This window comes from Dermacentor silvarum, chromosome 9 (genome assembly GCF_013339745.2).
Source record: "Dermacentor silvarum isolate Dsil-2018 chromosome 9, BIME_Dsil_1.4, whole genome shotgun sequence".
Lineage (NCBI taxonomy): Eukaryota > Metazoa > Arthropoda > Arachnida > Ixodida > Ixodidae > Dermacentor > Dermacentor silvarum.
The window spans coordinates 132,261,762-132,288,425 of NC_051162.1; the positions used below are offsets into that span (position 1 = coordinate 132,261,762).

The 26,664-nt window shown below is 46.2% G+C and overlaps 1 protein-coding gene across 1 annotated transcript in view; it reads left to right on the plus strand.

Moving 5' to 3' along the window:
• LOC119463906 (uncharacterized) overlaps positions 1-23,692 on the plus strand; it is a 29,098-nt gene extending 5,406 nt beyond the window's left edge. The window contains exons 2-4 of the mRNA XM_037724728.1: positions 12,106-12,201; positions 12,273-12,915; positions 21,715-23,692. Of these exons, the coding sequence (XP_037580656.1) occupies positions 12,106-12,201; positions 12,273-12,915; positions 21,715-22,058 (1,083 nt within the window). The 3' untranslated portion in view covers positions 22,059-23,692. The remainder of the gene's footprint in view (positions 1-12,105; positions 12,202-12,272; positions 12,916-21,714) is intronic.
• Positions 23,693-26,664: the final 2,972 nt, after the last annotated feature.

The following is a 26,664-nucleotide window of genomic DNA, read 5'->3' on the forward strand; positions in this document are numbered from 1 at the left end:
ACACAATCGCTTTCGACTTAATTTTCAAAACGTATGAGGGCAATGTGCTATAAATATGTACAAGGGGTCGCACAGGGGTGTATAGTCGGAGTGTGGTAATAGTAATTTTTGTGACCGAATCGAATACGAACCGAATAGTGCCAAAATCGAATCAATATTTGAATACTTCTCGAATAATATTCGAATAGTGAATAATATTCGAATAGTTACTGTAAAATAATGTTCCCATTACAGCGTTATTAACGCAAGCAAGTTTCTGTCATTAGATTGCGGATTATTGAAAGTCCATCTTCGGAGAGCGCGAATGATCGCGGTTTAGAGACCCTCAAGTCTGATTCCTTGAGCGACAAGCCAGCTTCTGATGTTTTATGCTATACTCTGACCGCAGGGATGAAATTTATCGTACTTTTGCTCCGATTTTATGTTTGATTGCGCACAGTTGACGATTCTCAAATATTTGAGAACTATTAGAAAAACACTCGCATTTGCGTATAGTGGCTATTCGACTAGAAGACCTAGTCAAATAGGACATTTTATCCGTTATTCGAAAGTTTCGAATATTTTCGAAATTCGTTATTCGAATGTTCCGGTTTCGTTATTCGAAAGTTTCGAACAGCCCTATAGTATACATAAGACTTTCTTAGCATCGGAGCCGGTGTTCGTGGGATGGCGTTGGTTTCACCGGCTACGCAGACAAACCAATGATCTTTGTTGGCTTAGAATCACCGTACCGACTACATGCATAATTTCGCTGTTCCAACTCATGTGAAACACTAGACAACCACTGAGCCGATCCGAGAACGAGTTGCTGCAATTAAAAAAAAAATAAAAATAAAGAAAGCTCTACGTACGTTGCTTTATTTGTGCCCCCAAATTCAATATTAGTGCCGCAATTCGGTAAAATATGTAAAAATGGATATTGCACTTTGCAAACCACCGCACCTCGAACAGATAGCGCTGTTTTGAACGCTGCACATAACAGAACATTTAAAGCGGCCAAATGTGATGCTTTAGTTTAAAAATTTGTGTACAATCGTTACATTATTTACTTGAGTTTTGCGAAAGTAGTATTCGCCAATTATTGGCAAAATTCGGAACAATATACAATATCTTTCTTCTTTTTTTCACTTAAGACGTCCTAATGGATGAAGGTCACAAAATTTTGATAGATATATTTACTGAGCAGTTTCGGAATTGTAATATTTTATATATTCTTCTTTTCGATTTTTTTTTTTTGGCAATAGAATCAGGTGCCAAAATTGGCAGCCGTTTCCGTTCGTAAGTGCTGTCAGCTACCGGCCGACCGCCTTTGGTAATAATATGTGTACATGACGTGGTTGGCCGGCATATGAGCGCTTATGAATTCCTGTTCGGTGAATAAATGCCCAGAAGCCTAACTAGAAATCCTCCTCTGAATTGTAACCGGGCCTGGCGTTGTGCCACAGACGATCCTGGAACGTGTGCTAAGTTTGGTTTGATTTGATTTGGTGCGTATATGTATAGCAGTGCTTGCCTGCTGTGTGCGGGCATTATCGCCTTCTGTAGTTGTGCACTCAGCTAGGGCACTAGGCGCATCATGCTCAGGGAGGCCAAACCGGAGCCTAATGTTTTAGAGGACTGAACTTGTTGGGTAACGGAAAACAAATGCGCCAACTCATTACTGCAATACAGGCCTCTCACAGGGATGTATGCTTTTGATTTGATGCCCCTTTTGTTCATTTTTTATAGCATATGCCTTGCGGGAAATACTCCGATTTAAGAAAAATCGCTAGTATTTAACTTATTTCAAATGCGGCAGATTTAATTTCTATTAGTTCAGTGCATGGTTTTCGAGGTGCCGCATGTCGCGGAGCACGTTTTCTCACATGAAGAGAGTTGATTACATTTCCATCCTAGATATTAGAAATTTAGCTCCACTGTCTATGCAAGTTCGCCAAAAAGCACTCTGATACTATAGGAATGCCGGGATAAGGAAAGATCAGCTCTTTCAGGGCAGTTTTCGTATCGTCTGTCAATGCCATCATCATTTTTACTTGCCGCAAAAAGTAGGCAACAAAAAATTTTGATTTGTCCAACAAGAAATGCCGCTACTGCCAAATCAAAGTGATTAAAATTCGTGGTCTTTACGAGAGAAAGAAAAGGTCTACAGAGTATTGGCAGTCAAACTTTAATTCAGAGGCTAAACCTTAAATTATGGGGTTTTACGTGTCAAAACCACGATCTCATTATGAGGCACGACGTAGTGGGGGACTCCGGAATAATTTTGACCTCCTGGGGGTTCTTTAACGTGCACCTAGCTCTAAGTACACGGGTGTTTTCGCATTTAGCCCCCATAGGAATGCGGCCGCCGTGGCCGGGATTTGATCCCACGACCTTGTGCTTAGCAGCCCAACGCCATAGCCACTAAGCAACCGCGGCGGGTGGCTAAATTTTCACAAATATGTTCAAACATTGCTAAATAAAAATAAAACACCACATTTTCAACGTCACTACTCTGGATTAAGAACAGATGTCACAATTACGACTATATATAGACCTCTTCGGTGTTTACAAACATACACCCCGCACGGCTTCTGGTTTGGCTCAATGACGTAGTCCGCTAAATATAGCAAGCAAGAAAGGCAATGGTGGTGATATTAGCAGGAGTGCGTTTGTGATCCTGCACAGTAGACTGATCGATTTGGCCCGTGACCGGAAGTTTCTTGGATACCGCACTATCCCTGCTGCTATCGCGCGATCGAAAAAGGCGTATACCTTTTAGGCTGGCTAAAGCAAACAAACATGTGGTTGCTTTGTTTACGTCAGTTCTGCAAATCTTCCATTGAAAAGACCTTAGTATATATTTCAGAATGTTGTATAATGTATATAAGTTTTGTCCGCTTTATATCTGCCAACGGGTGTAGTTTACATAATTATGTTATAGGCTTTTCATTGCCGAGTTAGAAATTAATGCCCCCCACCCCCCCTCCTTTTGTTTTACTTTTAATTCCGATACTCAGTTGTCTTGTAAAACGTTGATGGCGTAAGTTAGACATCTGCTCTTAAGGTAAATTTCAACTTTGCCTTTTAAATCTAACAGACGTCATCAAGACTACTTTGGATGCCTAACGAAATTATTCATCCGTTCCCACGATATTAGCATAGGCCCTCGCGAGCGAAAGCACATTGTTTGAAAGAGAGCGCACGTTATACAAAATGATTGATTCGTCGCCGCGATATGCTTCTGTTTCACAATAATCGTCATTGTCGTGACCTGCTTCACTCACATTTTTGCTCGATGCACTTATACGTCAGACAGTGTTGTGCAGGGCCAGGTCGGCTAAATACTGCAAAAGTTTTCACCACGTGAATGCTGCAGTGATTGTGCAATAGTTGCCATAAACGTGCACGTGTTCCATTTTGGTTGACGCAATGCTGGTAATCAAGGGATATACACTGTTTTACACTGGCAATAATAAAGACGTTTTTGTAATTTATTATAAATTTTTACTGACAATTAGGGTAGGTAAAAGCATCTCATTATTCATCTCCTTCGTACACACACGCTTTGGTCTTCATTCTTTTTTTATGCATTTTGTACGCCGTTGCTTATAGCTTGCAGGTAAGCTTGTGTGTATGCATTGGGACAGGAAACGTTGCCAGCATTGATGATGCCAGCGACTCCCTTCTCCTTTATTCAAACGCTCTTAAAATTTTGAGCCTTTTGGGGACTTATCTTGTTCCCAAACAATAATCGTGATCCGCTTTGCGTGCATTTCTTTTCTTTGACTTTCTTCGCTCGCTGCATCTCTTGTCAAGAACGCTGATAGGCGCATGTGGTTCATGATCGGCGAGTGCCGGAAACGCAAAGTTAGAATGAGAAAATGCACGCGCGGTAGACGACGACTATTGTTTGGGAACAAGATAAGCCCCCAACACCTCGAAATTTTCTTAGGGTGTGCAGAGGGACAGCAATCATAGGAACGTTGTAAAAAAATGATTGCATCAACGACATCGACTACATAACAGTCAACATAACAGACGGGGCGGGTTGGTACATATTTGTTCATACATAAATTGGCACGTTGTAGTGCCTGTCAAGAACACAGTAGCATAACTGAATGACAAAACAAATTTTTCTTGAGCGAACAAAACAAGTGACACTGGAAGCACAACGATAGCGGCCAGCACAGTCGGCGATCGTCGAAATCTGATCTGCGGGTCAGGCGCGTTGGCTTTTATACATGAGTCGTCGAAAGTTCCAGGGTAATCACTGCGTGCCCGTGTGCCTTCCAGAAAGGTTCGGCGAGGGCAGACACAATAGATAGAATCAACGACAACATTCGAGTAAGTTCCAATCATGCAGGCGCGTCTTGCGCTGTGCGATAACTTTAAGTTGTTAGCGGGTGAAATGCAGTCCCCGAGGAAGAGATAAATAAGTACACGTGTCAATATACGATACTGTTTTGGTCCACGTATGTGGCTGATCAAATGAATTCCGATCACGTGGTTCCTCCGCGATTACTCAGGGAGTTACTGCACGTTCTGTTCGGGCAGGCTTTCTCTATAGATCCGATGTCGAGAGGTGCGAACCAGTGCAATGTACTATTAGCTTTAGTTGCATGTTAAGGAACCCCTGTCGGTTAAAGTTATTCAGAAGTCCTTCACAGCGACTTCTCATAGCCCAAATGTTTTGGATGTTGATATTAATTAGACAATCAATTAAAACTAAAACAATGCGCATCAGTTATAACTTTGTATTAAGAGCATAACTGGCACTACGACTCGTCGCTATTCACGTGTCCCTTCCGGGGCGTAGTTTCTGTGGGCACAGAATGTCTGTTCCATGTAACATCGTCTGCATTGGAATTATCGGTCCCGCCGAGGGCATCGAACTTCCGCCATCTCTGGCGAATCACCGAAGCACCCCGAGCCTGATTACAGGCCGGGTCGGAGTCGATAGGCACTAATCATCGCCGGGGAAACACAGAATGCGGCAGCAACGACCACATTTGGCACTGCGGTGAACCAAGCACAGAGGTCGCCTTCAGTCGGAAGTCCACCTTCGACATTCGTGGGGCACGCTGGCACCTGTATACTCCGTCTTGCAATTTATATTGGCAGTGTAGCGAAAGCTATGGGGCGTGCTAAGGCACCACGTATTCCGCGACAGAATGTAGTCCTGCGTTTCGGCATTGGTTATATTGCAGATGTTGATTGCAGGCGCCCGCGGACCGATTACATGACGTGTCATCGACTCCGTGTTCGCGAATGCGCGGATCGCGGACTGACGCTATCTGCACTCTGGTTTCTCTGATTGGCTGATACGGCCTTAGCTTTCGCCGTCATGACGTCATGTATGCCCAACTCCACAGCGGTGGAAAGGGAGCGGCCATTAACTCGAACATGGACCACCAAGTTCGAAAAACTAGGCGAGGAGCTTGCAACTGAGGACACGGCTTTCGGGCCGGTTGGAACGTAGTACGTATGAGGTTGGAGAAAGAAACAGCGCTTTAGAAACAAGACAAAAAACAGACGACATTCACGAGTGCTCGCGTGTGTCGTCTGCTCTTTGTACTGTTTCTAAAGCGCTGTTTCTCCATGCAATGAAAGTACGAATCCTACCCACTAATGTTTAGAAAAAGGTGAGCGGCGTAGGTAAACAGGTGTTGCTGGCGCGCCGGCTTGGGCTTTTGAATCTTAACTCATGTTTTCATTCATGTCTTGTGCTCATTCTTTTTTCATATATTTCACAACCACGTATTTTTGAAGCGCGGAAATGTTCTCCTTAGGTAACCGCCGAGTTGATTTAAACGAGACATGTTGAATTTCAAAGAAAAAGTTAAAATTTGGATACAGTTAAGGAAATACATTTTTTATTAAGTTCAGAACTTTTTACGAAAACCGGGCTGTATCAACAATATGAAGCAACATGTTCCCTTTTTATTTTGTCAACAAGAACATAGTAACAGATAAAACAGTTATGTAGTGCTTGGACAAATGTACTCACTCCATTCATGTTAAAGATTCCGTCAGGTACGTAATTCACTTACGTCAGTTATTAAGAATTCTTATTCACGAAATGTTGTCATATTCTATTCTCTTTTAACGTACTAATTTTATCCGCTCTATACGCTCTACCAGTTCTTGCTTTTACACCACACTTCCTGGCAATAACTGCATTTGTTGCAAACTCAAGTAAATGTAAACTTGATGACTCGTGTTTTCTCTTCAACTTGCCATTTTTAAAGAAAGAAATACGGCTGACACAGAAGTTCTGCTCTGAACTTTCCTTAAAATCTCACTTTTGAATACACGCAACAAACTTACTTGAGATTGCTTCAACCGTTGCATAATTAGAGTATTTCTATACACACCTACTAAGTGGGAAGTGTACAGTAGTTAAAACATACTTAAAAAAAGCGAAAAAAAAAAACGTTGGCCGGTAGACTTGTACTAATCCTAACATGGGTCATGTCGGAATGAACCAGCTCGCGAAACTTGCAACAACTAGCAGTGTCGAAGGTCCCAGCGCCGCAACAGTGGCACCAGTTATTTAAAACAATCACCTTTGAATAAGTTCCATACCCCATGCATATTATCAAAGCGAATGGCTATTTCGCCCGTTTCCATGGTGGCAGGTGTTTGTCGAACTTTCACCGCAGGTACAAAGGCGCCGATTCAAAGGGCGCGTGTTCTCGCCTAACCGAGTTGAGTGGCACGTTCCTAGCTGAGCGCTAACTATTATAGCTGTTTGGGATGCACCTGCTGTCACGTGAGAGCTTTGGGGCACCTGAAGGTTTACATGATGTGGTGGAGCGCTCGGGAAGGACAGCCCTCTTCGCTCCCCTCTCCCCCTGTGGAGGCTGTGGGAGAGGAAGATGAAAGTCCCCTTTCATGCCGGAGCTCGCGCTGCTGGAAACAACAAGCATATGACGAACCGGCTTATATGCATAGCAACCTATACTATATCTGCGGATGTGCTGATTAACTACTCTTAATTCCATAATTATATTAACGAATTACGCAATCAAACAATGAACGCTACCTAAATATCCTTACTGCAACAATGAATGCCTTCAATATATTTTTTTAATGATAGGTTTGTTAATTGAGAGCGGAGACATTTGCGAGCTGTTACTGATGTTGTTTATAACACTTTATGAAGTTTGCTCAGCAGTGTTTGCGGATTCAACGAATACACGAGCGAGTCCCAGGGTTATTAAGCATTTTTACTGTCTGTGTGAGCTAACACGCGCGAAGCTAAGCCAAGAGCCAGCCACCAGCAGTGGACTGGAGCCAACTGGGGCGAAAAAGGTGAGTGAAAACTAAAAAAAATAAAATTGGCTCGCCTTCCCGTCCCTGTGAAAGTGGATGACCAGCGAAGCTGTTGCGAAACCACCACTACAACAGCTGAGGGGGGTATGCAATGCTTAACTTGTGGTTCGGATGCTTGTTTTTAGCTTGTTCTTTATTGAAACGTATGCTGATCTGTGTGTTGTATGGGTGATTTTAATATTCACTGTTCGATTGCTCAACGTCGCTTCGTTCTCCGAGATCCGCAAAAGCTCAGGTAAGCTTAGCTCCTCCCACTTAGCGGTTGCCAATTTCACCGCCGCAATAACTTGCACTTGCTCACAGAATCCCTCTTGCCTCTTTTCACCGTCAAAAGACTCGCAACGGAAGGTACGGAGACCGACGTGGGATAAATTTTCGCGAAGAGAATGATGTTTTCGTACAACTTGATTTAGCATTCTTAAAACGCGCCCAAATTCGTGAACGTTACGAAAAAAAATTTAAATTATGGGGTTTTACGTGCCAAAACCACGATCTGATTATGAGGCATGCTGTAGTGGGGGACTCCGGAAATTTGGACCACCTGGGGTTCTTTAACGTGCACCTAAATCTAAGTACACGGGTGTTTTCGCATTTCGCCCCCATCGAAATGCGGCCGCCGTGGCCGGGATTCGATCCCGCGACCTCGTGCTCAGCAGCCCAACACCATAGCCACTGAGCAACCACGGCGGGTTAACGTTACAAAAAGTCGGGAGAGTTGGCAGGAATGGTGTTAGGAAACGCACATAGCCCGATGGCGGCAGAATTACCTCTATAAGTAATAGTGTGAAAGACATGTCCTTGAGCAAGGGCATGCCCAATTTGGATTGAATTAACCCCGTGCACGCGCACACCTTTAAACAGTGTCACGGCGTAGCGGACGTCAAGAAGCAGGAAGAATAGCGCAGAAACAGTGCATGAACAACAACTCTTACATCGAGCAAACTTCAGCGCTGAATGAAAAAAAAAAAAAAAAAAACACTGAAATGACAGCGATAACGCCACGCATGGTCGTTGGTCGTCAAATGTAATTTCATAGCTCAAGTCGATCCGGTATTTATACCGGGTGTTTCAGCGAACACTTTCAAAAATCTGTAAAGGTTGCCTGGGGCAGATAGCACAATTCTAGTACATGAGCTGGACTACTCAAAGAGGCGTACATTACTTGCAAAAAATTAATGCATAATCGACTAATTAACAAAAATTAACTAATTAGGTTTTAACTAATGGGCTTAAGGCCAATAATGCAATTTACAAATTTTAGCCGTGAAGTTCGCAAGGCGGATCAACTTGCAACGAATTCTCAGGATGACACCAGTTTCGAGATATTAATTCCCGATATTTGTGGAGAAATGCAATGGCCAGTTACTTTTCTGCTTCAATGTATAAGACGACGTTTTGTTAAGATTATGCATTTCAATTTTTTGTGCAAGTAGTGTCCGCCTCTTCAAGTAGACCAGCTCATTAACTAGAATTGTACAATCGGCCGCAGGCAACCTTTAAAATTTTTTGGAAGTGTGCGCTGAAACACCTTGTATATACACGCATAATCGTACATTCCGAGTAATCGCTGGTGCTCACTTGTATTCCATAATGTACTAACACTATCCGCGTGAATACGCCTTCTTAGCATCGAATTCGAGGCAACACTCACGAAGTTTCATGCGCTCAAAGCGATAACCTGATAACAGGGACTGTTAGGTGAAACTCATCTCCACGAAAAGTAAAAGGCGCGCGGCTGTAATTCTAAACAAAATTCACTGCCGAATGGTGAGCGGAACATGCCAATTTCAGCTCACCATTCGGCACTGGATTTTCCGGCTTGTGAAGTATCAGAAAATTGTTGGAAAAAGATTCAAATGGTTATTACAGGACCGCATACGATTAGATACCTTCGAAGTACTCCAATATTTGCGCATCCATATGCAATTTCCAGACGTCGCGTCGCCATGGTGGCCATGGGTTGTCTGTAGCAGCGTCACATTTCTCTTTAGGCTCGTGCATAAACTTGTCGAAACGATGGCGTCTGGATGAAGCAACGCCTGCGCTTGCTATTAGGAACGCTCCTCGAATTTCTTTGAAGTATATTTCTTTCTTTCTTTCTTTCTTTCTTTCTTTCTTTCTTTCTTTCTTTCTTTCTTTCTTTCTTTCTTTCTTTCTTTCTTTCTTTCTTTCTTTCTTTCTTTCTTTCTTTCTTTCTTTCTTTCTTGACGGAACGGCTCGGGACAAGCCCGCAGCAACCTGCCTTCCTGAGTTGGCTTGCGTAGCGTCCGACGCTGCTGAGCATCTCTCTCTCTCTCTCTCTCTGTTGCTATCTATCTAGCCACCTATGTATAATCATCATCATCATCATCATCATCATCATCATCATCATCATCATCATCATCATCATATATTTTATGTCCACTGCAGGACGAAGGCCTCTCCCTGCGATCTCCAATTACCCCTGTCTTGCGCTAGCGTATTCCAACTTGCGCCTGCAAATTTCCTAACTTCATAACCCCATCTGGTTTTTCTGCCAACCTCGACTGCGCTTCCCTTCTCTTGGTATCCATTCTGTAACTCTAATGGTCCACCGGTTATCAATCCTACGCATTACATGGCCTGCCCAGCTCCACTTTTTCCGCTTAATGTCAACTAGAATATCGGCTATCCCCGTTTGTTCTCTGATCCACACCGCTCTCTTCCTGTCTCTTAACGTTAGTCCTAAGATTTTTCGTTTCATCGCTCTTTGTGTGGTCCTTAACTTGTTCTCGAGCTTCTTTGTTAACCTCCAAGTTTCTGCCCCATATGTTAGCACCGGTAGAATGCAATGATTGTACACTTTTCTTTTCAACGACAGTGGTAAGCTCCCAGTCAGGATTTGGCAATGCCTGCTGTATGCACTCCAACCCGATTTTATTCTTCTGTAAATTTATTTCTCGTGATCAGGGTCCCCTGTGAGTAATTGACCTAGATAAACGTACTCCTTTACAGACTCTAGAGGCTGACTGGCGATCCTGAATTCTTGTTCCCTTGCCAGGCTATTGAACATGATCTATATTTATATAGCCACCTATCCAGTCACCTAGCCATCTAGCGCCTATCTAGCCACCTATCCAGTCACCTAGCCATTTAGCCGCCTATCTAGCCACCTATCCAGTCACCTAGCCATTTAGCCGCCTATCTAGCCACCTATCCAGTCACCTAGCCATTTAGCCGCCTATCCAGTCACGGACGGACGGACATCTATCTATCTATCTATCTATCTATCTATCTATCTATCTATCTATCTATCTATCTATCTATCTATCTATCTATCTATCTATCTATCTATCTATCTATCTATCTATCTATCTATCTATCTATCTATCTATCTATCTATCTATCTATCTATCTATCTATCTATCTATCTATCTATCTATCTATCTATCTATCTATCTATCTATCTATCTATCTATCTATCTATGTTTCGAGTAGCATCCGCGAGACACTGCAGGTACCTCAGATTGCGAAGCACTGTCGTATAGAAGGATAAATTCGCCACCGTCCAGTCGTGAACGCAATGTGCATCGCCGATAGCAAGGCTTGTACACTGCACATGTTCGCGATGCCGCATCGATACGTAGATTTTCACGACGTTCTGTATATACAGTACTAACCGTACAGCCTCCAGTACTGACTGAAGCGTCAGGGGCTACTATATTGTATCAATAAGCAACAATTTCGAGAGTTCGGCAAAAATGTGTCTGGTCAAACAGCATGTTAGAAAAAAAAAAATACTTCTGGTTACTGACTGAGTCAAAAGTTAACGTATTGGTTAGGATAGGATAATTACAACTATGACCTAACCTCCGAAATGTCAATAAACTTTTGACTTGGTGACTGACCAGAAGTTTTTTTTTTTTTTTTTTTTTTTTTTTTTACGACTAAGTAACACATAAGGCCCTCTCGATTTATTTGGACTCTGCTGAGGCAGTCCTCATAGTACACTGCTGTAGGATCCGCTTTGTAGATCACCCTTATGGATAACCCTTATGGATAACCCTTATGAATAATCCTTATGGATCACTCTTATGGATCACCATTATGGATCACCATTATGGATCACCCTTATGGATCACCCTTATGGATCACCCTTATGGATCACCCTTATGGATCACTTAGACAAAAACAATGTTCGTTGAGCAACATCGGTGAAGGCAAACCGAGAGGTGGTAACCACTCCAGCCCGTCAAATGCGTGCCCCTTCTTGGATCAGAGATTCCAGGCCTGGGAGCCGCATAGTGTGTTGTCAGGATTGTGACCTATCCCATCCTGCTGAATATTTCCTTTGCCGCTTCGGCTCTCTTTAATGAAACTCAAACATACAACAAAAGATAATTGGGAGACACGTTGCGCTATGCGAATAAAAAAAAAAGCTATAGCGGCTGTACTCATCTCATCTAACTGTTGCGAAATCAAGAACTGTGAAAGGGTTCATACGCCGAGTCAGAGTCGTGAAGAAAAGTCCAGTGAGAAGCCAGACAGGGGTGGTCCTCGTTTGGCTGAGGGGAGATTCCGCATCACCCGCGGGTCCTCATTACCCACGAACTCCATTTGGAACTTTGTGGCTTCGAGACAATGCTCCGGGCACTTTGTAGAGGCGGGCAAACGGCCGGGGCTTCTGCCGTCGGTCAGCCGGGAAATCCCGCAGGGGCGGCACGACGTCCCCGAAGCATCGCTGGCCGAGAGCCGTGTCGCAGCCAGGAAGTCCAGCCGGGGTAACCATTAGGCTTTTCTTCTTGACCTTGGCGGCTCGCGTGGCTGCAGGGCTCGCTTTGCAAAGGGTGGACACTGCAGCTTCAGCAGCAGCAGCCCCGGGGCGTTGATCCCGTTGCGGCTGCTGCAGCGACCCTTTTGTACAAAGTGTGTGCGCGCAGTGTAATTGCGGGGTCGCGGCCAAACACATGAATGGCGCGGTGGTCCAAAAAGGCTAGAACTGGTTTCCGAGGCGGCGAGGAGGGGGGGCCTCCGTAAACGGCCACGCATCATCGGCTAGCGGCGACCGAGAATCTGCACGGCAGGACAGCGGCCGTCGCCGCCGCGCCCATTCCACCCGGAAGGGCACGGGCCGGCCCGCTAAGCAGCAGAAGCAGCAGCGGCGGCACTGCACTGCTAGCCGCATTCAAGGCCGCCGCGGCGGCGGCGAGAGGTTGTCCCCGACGCTGTCCCAGTCCCCCGAGCGTGCCACTGACGTCGTCGCCCCCGCTGAGCTCCGCGAGAGACAGGGTCAAGGTGCGGCCACGTCTTCGGCGGCAGGCAGCTCAAGGACCGTTGCCCACCGGCTGATCCCGGCACAGTCGGCGATGGAGCGGCTAGCGCTACTGTTCCTCCTCGTGGTCGCCGTGCAGGCGGCGGTGCGCGAGAGAGAGGATCCCCCGTCGGCGGGCTGCCAGCTGGGCGCCAAGCTGTTCGGCCACGGGGCCCGCGTGCCGCGCTCGGACCCCTGCGAGCGCTGCCTCTGCTTCGCGGCGCAGGTGATCTGCTGGCAGGAGCGATGCCCCAACCAGACCAGGGCCGGGTGCCGCGAGCGACGGATGCCCGGAGTCTGCTGCCCGGCACTGGAGTGCAGTGACGCGCGTGAGTCAGTTTGCCGCCTCTTCTTCTTCGCGCACCTTTGAACCACAGAGCTGAGAACGGCGCACCACTTGTCTTGGGAGAGTTTCAGCCGGCCCGGCAAATTTGAATGCATCCGTGCCAGAAGAGCACACCTGGATCAGCCAATTCAAAAACGTATTGAGCAAACGAGACTGAAAAGCGAGGGCTGGGCCGTATCGACGTCTGTTGGCCTCATGTAATGTTACACCTAATTAATCCGTCAACCCATGCCGATAGCCCAAGCACGCAGAAGAAAGGTCCCTCGTTAGTAGCTGAATTGTAGAGTTTATAATATACACTTGAAATGAGTGAATACACCACTAGGAAAGAGAACATTACGTGCTTCAGGTTAACAAAGAAGTTGGGACGCCAAAGCAGTTTCAGTGTAACATATGCCATTCACGCGTCTTCAGATTATTCAGTCAGTCAGTCAAAGAACTTTATTGAATGGTCCTGCGAGTTTGTGGGACGGGCAAATGGTCCCGCCTAGGTGACGGCCAGGAGTTCTCGAGTCCTGGCGGCTTCCTCGGCCCGCTGGACAGCCCAAAGTTGATCGTCAAGGGCAGAGCTGAGCAACACAGTCTCCCAGCGCACCCGGAGGCGATCGCGAGAGGCTGCATCCCCATTATTGTTTTTTATGCCTCGACATTCTCATAGCATATGTTCCAGATTGGCTTTAGAACCACAGTTTTTGCATTTATCTGTCTTGCACATGTCTAGGTAAATGAGGTGTGAGATCGCTAGGTTCGGATAAGTTCTGGTCTGTAATTGCCGCCATTCGACAGACTGCTTTTTGCTGAGCTTCTGGTGAGGTTCAGATTATTCGTTCAAAAACAATAGACGTCTCAAGAGCGTCAAGTTAGAGGATTAGCTATATTCCCAAGCCCTCGCACGTGGACTCTAAACGCAGTATTAGCCGAGTTAAGTAATCATGGGCTCAATTTTTCTTTAGTCAGAGCCTCTTTGGAGCTGCGTAGATAAACTTCAATGCAAGTGGATCATCGCAGACCTCTACGTTGAAAACGCCAATTAATATGCGCGGCTGCTGGCACAAGGTAAAAGATGAGCTCTGTTGCTGCGTAACGATAAGATTTTCAGTAGAGCCAAATGATGCAAGGGTCGCTAACACAAAACTCTTGAAAAATCTGCACGTGACACGGCAACGTGCACGTGACCAATTTTCCCCGAAAGGGTCTCTCAATTAGGATCTGGTGAGTGTCCATTGCGTGAACAGGAATAACTTCTACTTCAGAATATCCGTCTCTCACTGGTGTCCGTTTCACACCCAGGGCGTCGGCACCCATATAAAAACATATTTCGATTCCAATTCACGAACGTGAAACTTTGCCATCTGCCGAGAAAATAAAAATGCCGCCATTCTTCTTCCCCTTTTGAAAACCCAGTTTGTTATATCACGAACCAAGTCGAGGCAGAGGGTGTCTTCTTTCCTTGTTAATTGGTATACTCTTCCCGTGTGTAACAACAGTTCACTCGGCGACGTTCCGCTAGCTGGCATATAAAATTTACTTGGGTACGCGTGCTATAGGACTGCATACCTTAATTTAGCCTTTCAAACTAAGATAACACCAATATTTGTAAAATAGCAAATAACTCCAACTCGAACGTTCCAGCTACAAGCGTAACAGTCAGATAAGAACGTAACGTGTGATGTTGCCGACTGGATTAGAATCATTCATTAAACAGTACACATTTGCCCGCCACATCTGAAATACATTTGCGGGACGATCGATGCGGAAGGCTTCGCGGTCAGCTGTTCTGTGATGGACGTGCAGCGCCCGAAGGCAGAATATCTGAATACCAAAGTCATGTTGACTAAGAATGCCTGCTAACAAACCCTGGCACTTCAGAAAATATGTCATGTAATACGTATATATGGCTCTGATGCTACGTACTGGGAAGAGAGTGAGAGAGAGATAAATGAGACGCGAGAGGCAGGGAGGGTAACCGGAAGATAGATATCCAGTTTGCTACCCTACGCTGGGGAAGGGGTAAGGGGAGACCGAAAGATAAAGAAAAATGCACATGCGTAGAAAGACAGGTAGATTTAAAAAACACATAATTATTATTATTATTATTTGATTTGAAAACATATACACAGGAAAGAGAAAGCGAGAAGCAAAGGCTGGCAACTGCCACCAGAAGGGGCACAACGCCTGCCTACTCTTCGGAAAGGACGAGAGAAACACAGAAGGAAAGATAGGAAGGAGGGGAGGAAGGAGGAAAGGAAGAGCGAGATGACAAATCTCAACGAATAAAGTAAAACATACAGTAGGGCCCGTCCCTGTAGGTCAAGCTACTAAAGAATGTAAAATAAAAGAAATAGTTGCTGGGTTACAAACGTGCCCCTAAGTTCGTTGTTTCTACAAAAGTAAGGAGAGCACGATGAGCTTGATCACGTCGAGACGCACAACCACTGGGGTATAAACATTCGTCCAGAGTCGTACACCGCAGGCCAAGGAGATGGTAGTCCCTCATTAGTGATTTGCGTTGCGCACTGAAAGCGGGACATTCCAAAATCAGGTGCTGAAGTGTCTCGCAGCCACCGCAAGACGTACACGATGGACTAGTCACCCGTCCTTGTCTGTGTAAACGTTCGTGCACATTAACACAGCCAACCCTTAGCTTGAGTAGTTGCGCTCTAGCGCGACGAGGCAAGCCTCGACCGCGAACACGCGGCGGGAACGTTCCATTTGCGACGCGTTGGTCTGGATGCTGCTTGAGTAGGTGGCGACGAATCAGCAGGCGAGCGTCATCAAGCTTGCACAAAATTTCAGGGCAAGCGCAGTCGTTATGAGTGCAAGTTGAAGCCAGTCGATCACCCTCTTCATTTCCGGCGATCCCAACGTGCGAAGGTATCCATTGAGCAACGAGAGATACCCCACGTGATAAAACTTTGTTGGCAGAGTCTGTAATGCTGCGCACAATTGGGCAATCAACCTGACTGCGTTGTAATCTGCTAAGCGCAGCGCGGGAGTCCGTAAATATGACAATCTTCGGCGGTGTGGTTAACTCCTCTTGCACGTATTTCAGTGCAACATTAATTGCTGCTAGCTCCGCAGTTGTTGACGAGGCTGGATGGGGTATATGAAATATACGTCGTGCTTCAGTTGAAGGGCAGAAAAAAGCTGCAGAGGCGCCTTGACCGTCACTGTGCAGAGATGCATCTGTAAATACTTGAAGGTAATCTGGAAATTTCTCGAACATGTGCGACTGAGCCAATTGGAATATAGCCGAAACAGGCATATCAGACTTTTTGTGTATGTCAGGGATTGTAAGGTAAATGGGCAGTACGTGTTTGGTGATGTCTTGCGGCGGCGAAGGCGTAACTGAAGCATCATGTTCAGAAATGTCAGTAATGTTCATAAATAATGCTGCCATTTTTCCAATGCGAGAAAACGGGCGGTGAATCAGACGATCAAGGAGCATTTGACCATTCGATGCGCGGTGCAGACGCTCTATATGAAATAGAGCTCTCTGGTCTGCTTGTAGCCTTAGAGGTAAATGATGAGCTTCAGTGAGTAATGGAACTGATTGCGCCTCACGAGGTAATCCCAGCATTATTCGAAGGGCAACGCGATGATCACGTTCCAGTTGGGCCATCAAACTAGGTGGGACGTTCAGGAATGGAAGCGCATACATCATGCCTGAGAGTACAGATGATTGGTACACCTGCAGAGCCGTTGTTTGGTCACAGCCAGCACCTCTAGCAGTCAAGGCGGCCACATACTTAAGGATGGACTGCGATTTGTGTCGTACGAATTTAATGGCAGGACGCCAAGAGATGCGATCATCCACAATTAAGCCCAAATAACGGTGCTGTCGCACCCAGCTTATCGGCGTTTCGTCAAGGTACAGTCGGCTCATTGTTCGACGAGCGCGCTGTTTGGGGTGGTATGCTATTGCAGCCGACTTTGCAGGTGACATCTGAAAAAAAAAAAAAAAAAAAAAAAAAAAAACATAAAAAAGGGGGAAAACACACACACGCACATAAAGGAACTCAGGAGCGTCACAATCATTCAGATAGGTCGCTTGATCGGAGGAACTTTACTAGCACCCTCGTGGCCTTCTGGTATGAAGACCGCATCAGCTGGCACTCTAAGATCGTCTGCTCAGAAAGCGGCCGGTCGTCCAGGTGTGCCAACTCCGTCAAGAGCGACTGTCTCTAGGAGCTGTAGCGGGGACAATGACACAGGATGTGTTCGATTGTTTCCTCGCTGCCGCAACTATCACAGGCAGCCCTGTCAGCCATTCCGATGCGGCAAGCAAAAGCATTCGTAAAATATACTCCAAGCCCCAGTCGGCAGACAGCAGTTGTCTCAATTCGAGAAAGTTCAGATGGAATGCGCAGTCGGAGGGATGGGTCAAGACGGTCGAGTCGGGTATGCCGGAAACCTGGCGTGTTCTACATGAATTGTGTGGCATCACGCGCGAATATGCGAAGCCTTGTTGCTGCATCGATTCGTAATAGCGGGGTGGGTTCCTTCACAGCATTTTCGTGAGCCCTCCTAGCAGCTTCATCGGCCTGTTCGTTGCCCAAGATGCCGCAGTGGCCTAGAAGCCACTGAAAAGTGATGTCATGTCCTTTTTCTGCTAGCTGGTCATATATCTGCCTTATTTGCAGCACAAGTTGGTCTTGCGGTCCACGATGTAGAGCGGATAGCAGAGAATGCAGGGCTGCCTTCGAATCGTTAAATATGCTCCATCTTCATGAATCATGTGAAGTGCGCTGCGAAGTGCAGCAAGCTCTGCAGAAGTCGACGTTGTCCGGTGAGAAGTTTTAAACTCAATGGTTGCGGCTTTTTCGGGGACGCTCACAGCTCCTGTAGATCCGTCGAGAGTTGTCGAGCCATCAGTGTAAATGGGAAAATGGTCCTTGCATGCCTCATGCAGCATGCGTAGAGATACTCATGCTGCATGCTTGAGAGCTGGCGACGAGAGTCCTGCTTTCGTTCGAATCCCTGGTACCGAGAGTCGAACTTGTAGGCGAGCCAAACACCAAGAAGGTGATAGCAGCCTCTCGGCAGGCGTATATTATATAAAGGAGGCACTGGGCCAGTCTTTCGGCAGTGTGACGAGGTGGTGGAAAGGGGCGTGGGCAATGGGCCTGATGTGCACTCTGAGCAATTCCAATGTCATATGAGTTGTGACTGGGAAATCTTGAGGTATCTCATTTGTTTCCTCTGTCGATGTACAGCGCGGTAATCCAAGACAAACCCTGAGTGCCTGCACCTGAGCACTCTCGATTGTGCAGAGGTTACTTCTGCAGGTATTGCTCAGTACAGGTAAGCTGCACCTCGGATATCCGAGAAACAGTACCCTGTAGAGTTGTAACATCGCGTGTACTGACGTTCCCCACGTTTTCCTTCAAAGAAATTTGAAAACGTGTGAAATGGCCGTTAGGCGTTTCTTCATGTAGGCGACATGGGGACTCCAGCTGAGGTCTCGACCAATGATCACCCCTAAGAATTTGTACGTCCCGGCGTAGCAGAGGTTTTGACCATTGATGGATATGGCGCAGGACGTCATTGGCTTCCGCGTAAACGCGACCAGCGCACATTTCTCAGATGAAATCTGGAGGCCTTGTTCGCTAAGATACGCCGATATTGAAGTCGCGGCTTTTTGAAAGATCACGGCACCGCCCCTGCTCAGAAAGCACAATAAAAACAGAGGAGACCGGAGTGAATAGAGCGCTGAACTTTTGTAGCAACTGCGATGACGTTGACGATAGCATGCAGTGCAAGCGGTTGATGTTGAAAAGGGCCCGTTGTACGTGAAATTAAGTTCAGAAGGGCGTGGGATCGGGGTTGATGGTAGATCGTAACACGATCGACAATTGGACTACCTTGTAGTTCTTGTCATGTGTACTCGCAGCGCAGGGGACTGACGCGACACAACTGAAAAGGTACTGAAACAACACATCGTAATACTCGCAGCTGACTTTTCTTAGCAGGTCGGAAGGATTGCGAATACAGCAAGTTAAGGTTCAGGTATGCCGTAAGGGGCACAACAGAAAGCATAACGTAAAACACACAGCTATGCACCAAGCAAAAGTTCTACAAGACGATCAAAGTCTCGTGTAAAGAAATACAAATTCGCGATCATATGATGGGTATATTCTGATGCGCCTTTTTTATATAAAATACCTTTGTAAGTACTCCGTCGAACTAGTCATCGTACAGTTTAAAAAATCTGCGTTTAGCGTCACCCGGCCTGCATTAAAACAAATGTTTTACCACACGCCATGTGAATACGTTAAACACCACGCTACATGTCACATACTGCTGTTTATGTCTGAGACTGCGGCCATCTTTATTTCTTTTTCATGCCTCCGCTTTTTGTTGGTCGGCCCGGCATATTTAACCATCTTGTTCGGGGCTGTCAATGGTATAACATTAAGCTTACATCTTGCAGTAACGTTTTAAAGCGATAGGCTATCTGACTTGGTAGATGGCGACAGGAGTGATGAGGGAGAGAGCAAACAGCGCAGAAAAAAGCGCACCCGTAAAGGAGGAGGAGGGAAAAGGGAGGCGTGTGATTGGTTGGCGTGTGCGATGATGTCATGCACATAGGAGGAGGAGGTAGCCCATAGTCCAATGAAATCGTGAGCAACACTTCAAGGTAACCGGAAATCTTTCGCTGACCTTGTCAGTCATCTTTGATGGTTTCTGCCGGAAATATTTTTGAGCCCTAAAACAATCCATGGATGTATGCAAAAGTTATTGTCTTTCTTCTATCACCCGATTATTATTATTCGGGAACAGAAGCATAGCGTCTCACCCATTCCAATAGTTTCTCAACAGTAAATCGGGGGGTCGCCGTATCCCGCCGATCCCAGCCCCTTTTTAACTTGCTCAGCGAAACAATAATCTAAAATAGCGCTTACGTTTTCCGATTTCTGCAAGAGCAAGTCGTCGTTCTATCTTGAAAGTGTAATTAGGTAGTCTGAAATAAACTCAATAGATATGCTTCAGTTTTCTAAGAATTTCGGTTCATCGTTACCTTCTGTGCTGTACAACTTCACACTTTCCATCGGCTGTTTTTATAATTAATGGAGGGTTCTTTGGCACGTATCGACAACCGGCCACTTTCCGAAAACCTTCTTTTAGATCCATGGCCAAAACTCTCCGCCGGCCACGCCATGGAACTCATGTTTTTAGAGAGACTGAACGGCACATATACGACTGTAATAAGCGTTTCTGGTTACTTTCATAAATCTGTTTTTTCGTGCATTTTTTTTCGTATAATCATCATAACCTTCCCTTCCCTCCTCTGCTTTTGTTCCCCTTCCCCAATGCTGGATAGCAGGCTAGGACAGACATAGTTCAGCCCGATCTCTCAGTTTTTCTCTCATAATAAATCTCTCTTCAACTGGCTTGTCATGTGATATGAAATGATGTATAGCCTTTAACATCCTGACTAAACATATGCCATTTTCGTGGGTGTCTTCCTCATTGAGATATATGAGAAGGGTCTCTCCGAATCTGCAAAGCAAGAAAGAAAAAAAAGAAGAAAAAAAAAAAAGGGGGGGGGGGTGTTGTTGAACGCAGGCAAATGACTGTAGGAATCCTCTGTCGATGCCTGCCATTTAAATGTAAATGCTATATATGCAGCATCAAGCTTTTTATTAGAAAACATTGCAACGCACACCTCGTGTTGGGCTGCTAAGCACGAGGTCGCGGGATCGAACCCCGGCCACGACGGCCGCATTTCGATGGGGGCGAAATGCTAAAACACCCGTGTACTTAGATTTAGGTGCACGTTAAGGAATCCCAGGTGGTCCAAATTATTCCGGAATCCCCCACTAAAGCGTCCCTCATAATCAGGTCGTGGTTTTGACACGTACAACTATATAATGTTTTTGCAACCCACAACTCCACCTTGTCGCAACCTTCATTCGCTGCGCCAGGGCCCATGGTAAGCAAAGGCAGTCATGCAAAACACAGACAAGTTTTGTACGCCTCACTTTTCTTACCATTAATCCCTGCCACCCATGCTTAGCTTTCTGTCGGTCAATGTTGCGCGATGGTGCTCGGAGCGCAGTCTCGTATACGCAAGTTCTTGAATGAAGAGGCGAGGAGTGTGTATGTATCCATAAGAGGTTATGTATACATACCAGCTGTTCGCTTTGGTGTTCAAAACACAAGTGCTTGATTAGTTCTGCTAAGCTATGATATGCAGTGAACGTACCGCTTAGTAGTTACGTAAGGCCTTCAAGACAGTGTCCATAAGTTTTGAGGGACTTGGTTATTATAGCGAGTCAAGCCTAGCCGTGTCAGAATTCGGGCAGGGACAGCCCGAGCCGACAGCGTTTACATGAACTCGCCCCCGTCGGACCGACATCGCTACGGTCTTCGTCGAGGCGCAATATCAACGCGCGGACAGTTCATCGGCATCCATGCAGTTGCTATAGCTGTGAACCGATTTTTTTGCAGACATGTTGCGAAAGTATTGCTGATAAAACTTACCCCGTGCAGTCGTGGTGCTATTTTGGACATTGTCAAATTCCGCCATGTTATCAAATTCCGTGATGGCGGCATTTTGAGCCAATCATAGAGGCCGTAACAACCCTCTGGGCCAATCCGTGCTGACAAGATGGCGAATCTAAAGGAATTTGACAATATCCAGCATATCATTCTCGGTCTGGCTCATTTTGAATGGCTTGTAGACCGACCGGCTAGAATTTGCATCCGCGCGCTACGCCAACCTCAGCGTCTTTGTCGCTTCCATTTAAGCACAATGCATGACGGCACCTATTTGCAGCTGCGCCCGAGAAAGCAGGGCCGGCCGTTGCTGAAGCAGCAGCAGCAGCAGCGCCCGATCCAATCCAAGCCGAGCCGGTCGTCGTGGAAGCCACCCTTCACGAAGGGCAGCAACATCCAGGACAGCAGGGTTGCGTCCTGGGCGGACAGCGGTTCGCGCTGGGCGACCTGGTGCCCCGGGCCTCGGGACCCTGCATGCAGTGCCGCTGCGCCGACGGTCCCCGGCTGCTGTGTCGGGCCACGCCATGCGGGGGGCCCGTCATGCTGGGCTCTTCCTCGCCTCGCCGGCCACCACCACCGACGCATACCGTGCGCCGGATAACACCCACGCTGGTGCTACCCTGATGGCACACATCGGTACGTCGGTCGGCGTCCAGAGAGTCATCCGGAGTTCTCTAGACACACCGGTTACCGCTCCTAAGTCCGATCATAATCAAAGACCATCCCTTGGAAACTAAAAGCGTCCATGTTATAATCAAGAAACAGAAAGCGAAGCGCCGAGAGTCATCAAGGGTTACCATCATGATGTCAACGGCTGTTTGTCTTCCACAGGCGTCGCGGCAATACGCTGACATTGAAATCTGGACCAGTACAGTACCGCTGGTCATTGGAACTAGTAGAACTTGCAAGGGGTTTCGCAGGTGGTATGATAAGGGAATAACTCTGACCGTTACGACCATGCCTCTTCCGAGAACGCTCGCAGTTAAATCTTCCGCGATGTTCCATAGGCGCGGATTTTAGCATGACGTACCTTGATGCTTCAGTCCTTGCGTGATCTGAAATGTAAGTACTGAAAATGCTTCTTGGTTGTACTGACTCGGAACCGTGCGCTACGGAATATTAATGTGCTGGTTCTTGTCCCCACTACCACATGTCTGCACCTTGAAGGCACGTATTCTGTTACACGCGTAAAGAGAGAAGAAGAGCTCTGTTTCGTTTTAGTTTCAGTCTGCATGCTTTGAAGAATTCGTAATTGCAAGAAATATACTCGGCCGTATTTTGCGACCCAGGTTGCAGGTCGTGATTTTCTTGTCCCCAAACTTGATTTTCATTCCCAGAAGAATACCTGAGCAAGTATCTGAGACGACTGTAGAATCAGACTTTTCAAACTAAGCTTGTATTGCGCAGAACAGGACAAGCCAGTTCAAAAGAAGCACGAGTGTCGAATCAAGATTTTATAAACAGTCAAGAGAGTACGCTGACATGTCGACGTGATGTTGCAGATTACGCTGGTAGTTGTGCTCATGGACGTTTAGCTGACAGCAAACCTCGGAACCGCTCAGATGTTCCGAGATAGCCGGCGTTCCGGCGTGAAAATGTCAATTTATTTGCGGAGCAGTCCTCCGCCTAGGTATAAGACAGTATGAAGCGTACACTTTCCGGTTAAAGAAAACTCAAAAAGACAGCACGTGAAATGATTATCGGCAAACCAAATATCGCATTCATGCATCATATGCATTTCAAATCAGCGGCTCGCTAGGGTCGTTCTCATGAGCACGAGATATCATCCCAACTTGTCATGGCAGTGCGGTTCTTTCATTTTGTGTCCATTAGTTTATTGCCGTTTCACTGAAACCACACTAGGCCACCTTTCACCTGATCCCTAAGGCATCCGCTTGCGAGCTTTGATTGTTTCCACACCGTCCAGAGAGTTAGAGGTTGATCGATTGAAACGTGCCCCAAGGTCGGCCTTCCTCAGAGTTATTATTGCACTGGTCGTGAACTTAACCAGAGTAGAATTTGGGGCACCAATGGTGATGATGCCGCAACGGTCAGCTCACATCAATGTCAAACTACTCAACGTGAATTCGCGGACATGTAGCAGTGCTGGTAGCTGGCTGCAAATGGCTCGCTGGCGACGACCGCGGCTGTCGCCGGTCCAGGACTGTATTGGTACCGGCCGCAATACCGAGACGTGGGACGTCGGAGTCGGGGGAGAGAAGGTGCTGTATTTTTTTCTCCGTAGATTTTGTGGCACGCCCCCCCCCCCCAAATACCCAATAAACGAATAATCTGTATCACCACCACTTGCTTACCCGATCAGTGTTCGACATATATACCGCACGACCATGGATGACAGCTGGACGACCGGATTGCACTTGCAGATACCGGCTTCTGAAGCCATAATAGAGCCGCTAAGAAAAAAGAAGAACACTTGGACAAGTACTGCTAAGACGTGAAATTTATTCCTGTCACACGGTGATATGCTCTATCTGCTGTTTTGAAGTAATAGTGATATCGACTTCAGGATAATACATTGCTGGGCTAATCGGCGAGACGCTTTGGGCAAGGAGGAGCGCTAAAGCGGTACGGAAAAGCAGGGAATGAAGTTAACAACTGTCAATTCCTGTCGGGTGCCTGCAACTTTCTTGTCGGGTGCCTGGAAAGACACCCGCCAGGTAAGACAGACTTCTTTCCTGTAGATATTTTCTAGCTACCTTTCATTGCCACTGTAGCGCTGCACTTTACCGACAAAGCCGTAACGAGATCGAGAAAGTGTCTGTCCGACAACAATACAAACAAGACGGAGAGTCACAGCAAGATGTCTACAAGAGGTCTACAGTAGTCGAATAAAGGACGGCTCGGGAGCCAACGTTTCGACAAGGGCACGTGGGCACCGACAACAAGGGCCCTTACGAAGGCAAGTCCCCTTGAAATGTTGGCCTGTACCTCTGTACTTTTATACTAGAGATCAAGCGTCCGCTCAGCTGACGAGCTTGTATAGAGGGCTATCAGAGTCACCCACTGCTCACCGTGCACGCTTACCAAGTCAGTTACCAGTCAGTGCTCCAGTCTTACCTTCATTCTTCCTTGTCTTGGCTTTATTGCTGCTGTGTAATTATATGAACTATCATGGAGTTGTCCACTTTACCGTTACTCTAAACCACGCGCTGGGCCAACGGAACGATGAGTCATGCGCTTCTCTCATTCTGATATGCGTTTAACTTACGAAGAAGGAAATCCAGCCTCCCTTTTTACTCAGTCGAGGTCAGCATATTCTCGTGAACAGAGCAAATGTACTGCCCATCACTTCACGACTGCGGAACAGAAACATTTTAAGGAGGTCACAGATATGAAAAAAATATTGAAAAAAAAACACTCAAAATGTAAAAGTCATCGCTTGTAAATAAATAAAACATACATATTAAAGCCCCATAGGATAACTAAAACACACTAAATCTTGAAGTCAAACCGCATATACTTGCTCTGCAGACAGCTCGCAAAAAGTGTCAATAAAAAAAAAAAAAAAAAAAAAAAAAACACTGAAGCGCAAAATACTGTCACATAACAGCCCTAGTATAAGGGCACAAGGGAGAACACGGAATAAGTTCACAGGAAGGCACATGAAGTTAGCTACAGAATGGAATATTCAGGACAAATAAAACGCAACTTGAACTTTCAGTTGAAGGAATTAACCCACGAAATTCGCTCCTGAGGCCAGTATGATGCAGTGCAATGTCATGTTAGTTGCATAAATTATGGTGGAGGTTGTGAATATGAATATGAATAACAATATGAATTTCAGGCCTAATTGAGAAACATTCAGCTTGTATGGAAGCCCACTGTTCCGGAAACTTTTTACTCCGATAGTACGTATTTCGAACCTGCCCGTTTGTAGCTTCGTCGACTCGCCCACGTCTCCAACCTTTTTGATATTTCCGGCTCGACCCACGCAGCGAATATAACAAAATTGTAGGTAAGTGACCAACCATATACTAAAGGGCGCCGCAGTCGTCTCCTCGCACCTAAATTATGTCATTCACTGTCGATTTTTCCATCCTGAATCGAGAACAAATAAAGAGCATAACGGCCTTGCCGCCGCCACCGGACAACAATAACAACTACAACGACGATACAACGACAACAACAACGACAACAGCAGTAGTAGTTGAAGGACGGTTCAATAAAAGGACGGTTCCTTCAGAGGCATGCCGTCAGTGGTGGCGATTACGGGGTGACGGGTGATAAAGGGTAATTGCCCGCTAATTAACAAAATAATTAATTAGCATTTAAACTTAGTTTCGGCATGGTCTCGTCGCAAAATTGGGAAATTGAAGCGAGCTCTCCGTGCAAGTCGCATCAACCTTTGGATCTGGAAAAAGGCGATTACCCGCACGACCAACTATCGGAGAGCGCGAAACCGAAACTGGGAGGCTGCAGGGAGCTGCGCCCCCCAGAAACGACGTTCTGCCTACGTCACCCATTGCGAGCCATTGGTAGGTAAGGCATCTCGATCCGCTCCTCCATGACGTCATCACACTACGACGTGCGCGGAAGGAAGGCACATTGCTTCGCGCTCGTTCGTGTACTTGCAGCGCGATGTGAAACCATACATTGATGCTTTTGGCCCCGTGGTTTAATGGTTAGGACGCAGTATATCTATATCGCGATTTCCGGTTATAGTCCGCGGGCTATATGCATGTTTAGAAGTTGAAATTTGGAAGGTTATTGGACTACAGGTGCCAAGTCTAAGGTATTTTTTTTAGCATCGCTGAATATGGCCCGAAATCGTAAACAAGATTCAAGACTGTGTCTACAGAACGTAATGAGAATAACTTTATGAAAAAACTTTATAGAGCGCGGTTCCTGCTGCAGCAATGCTCGTAGGGTAATACGGATGAAATTTGGCTTCACAAATTCTTTAATGTCAGCACAACCTTTAGAACTTCTCTTTCCACTGTAGTTCTAAAATTATTACGCTAAAATATTTCCATAACTTAATAGCTCTCACAAAACATTTACAACTGTATGCGTAGCCAAGTGCTTTCTGTTTCACGTTCAGCGTTTGCCTTTTAACTCAATAATGCACGAGTGAGCTGTGTTGTGTATAAAGAAACTCTTTATTCAAAAGTGCAAGTATTCAGATTCAAGCGATTTCAGAGACAAGGGAAAATGCAGAACAGTCGAGATTTCAAAGTGCTGAGCTTCCGCTGTCGAGCCAATTTCTATA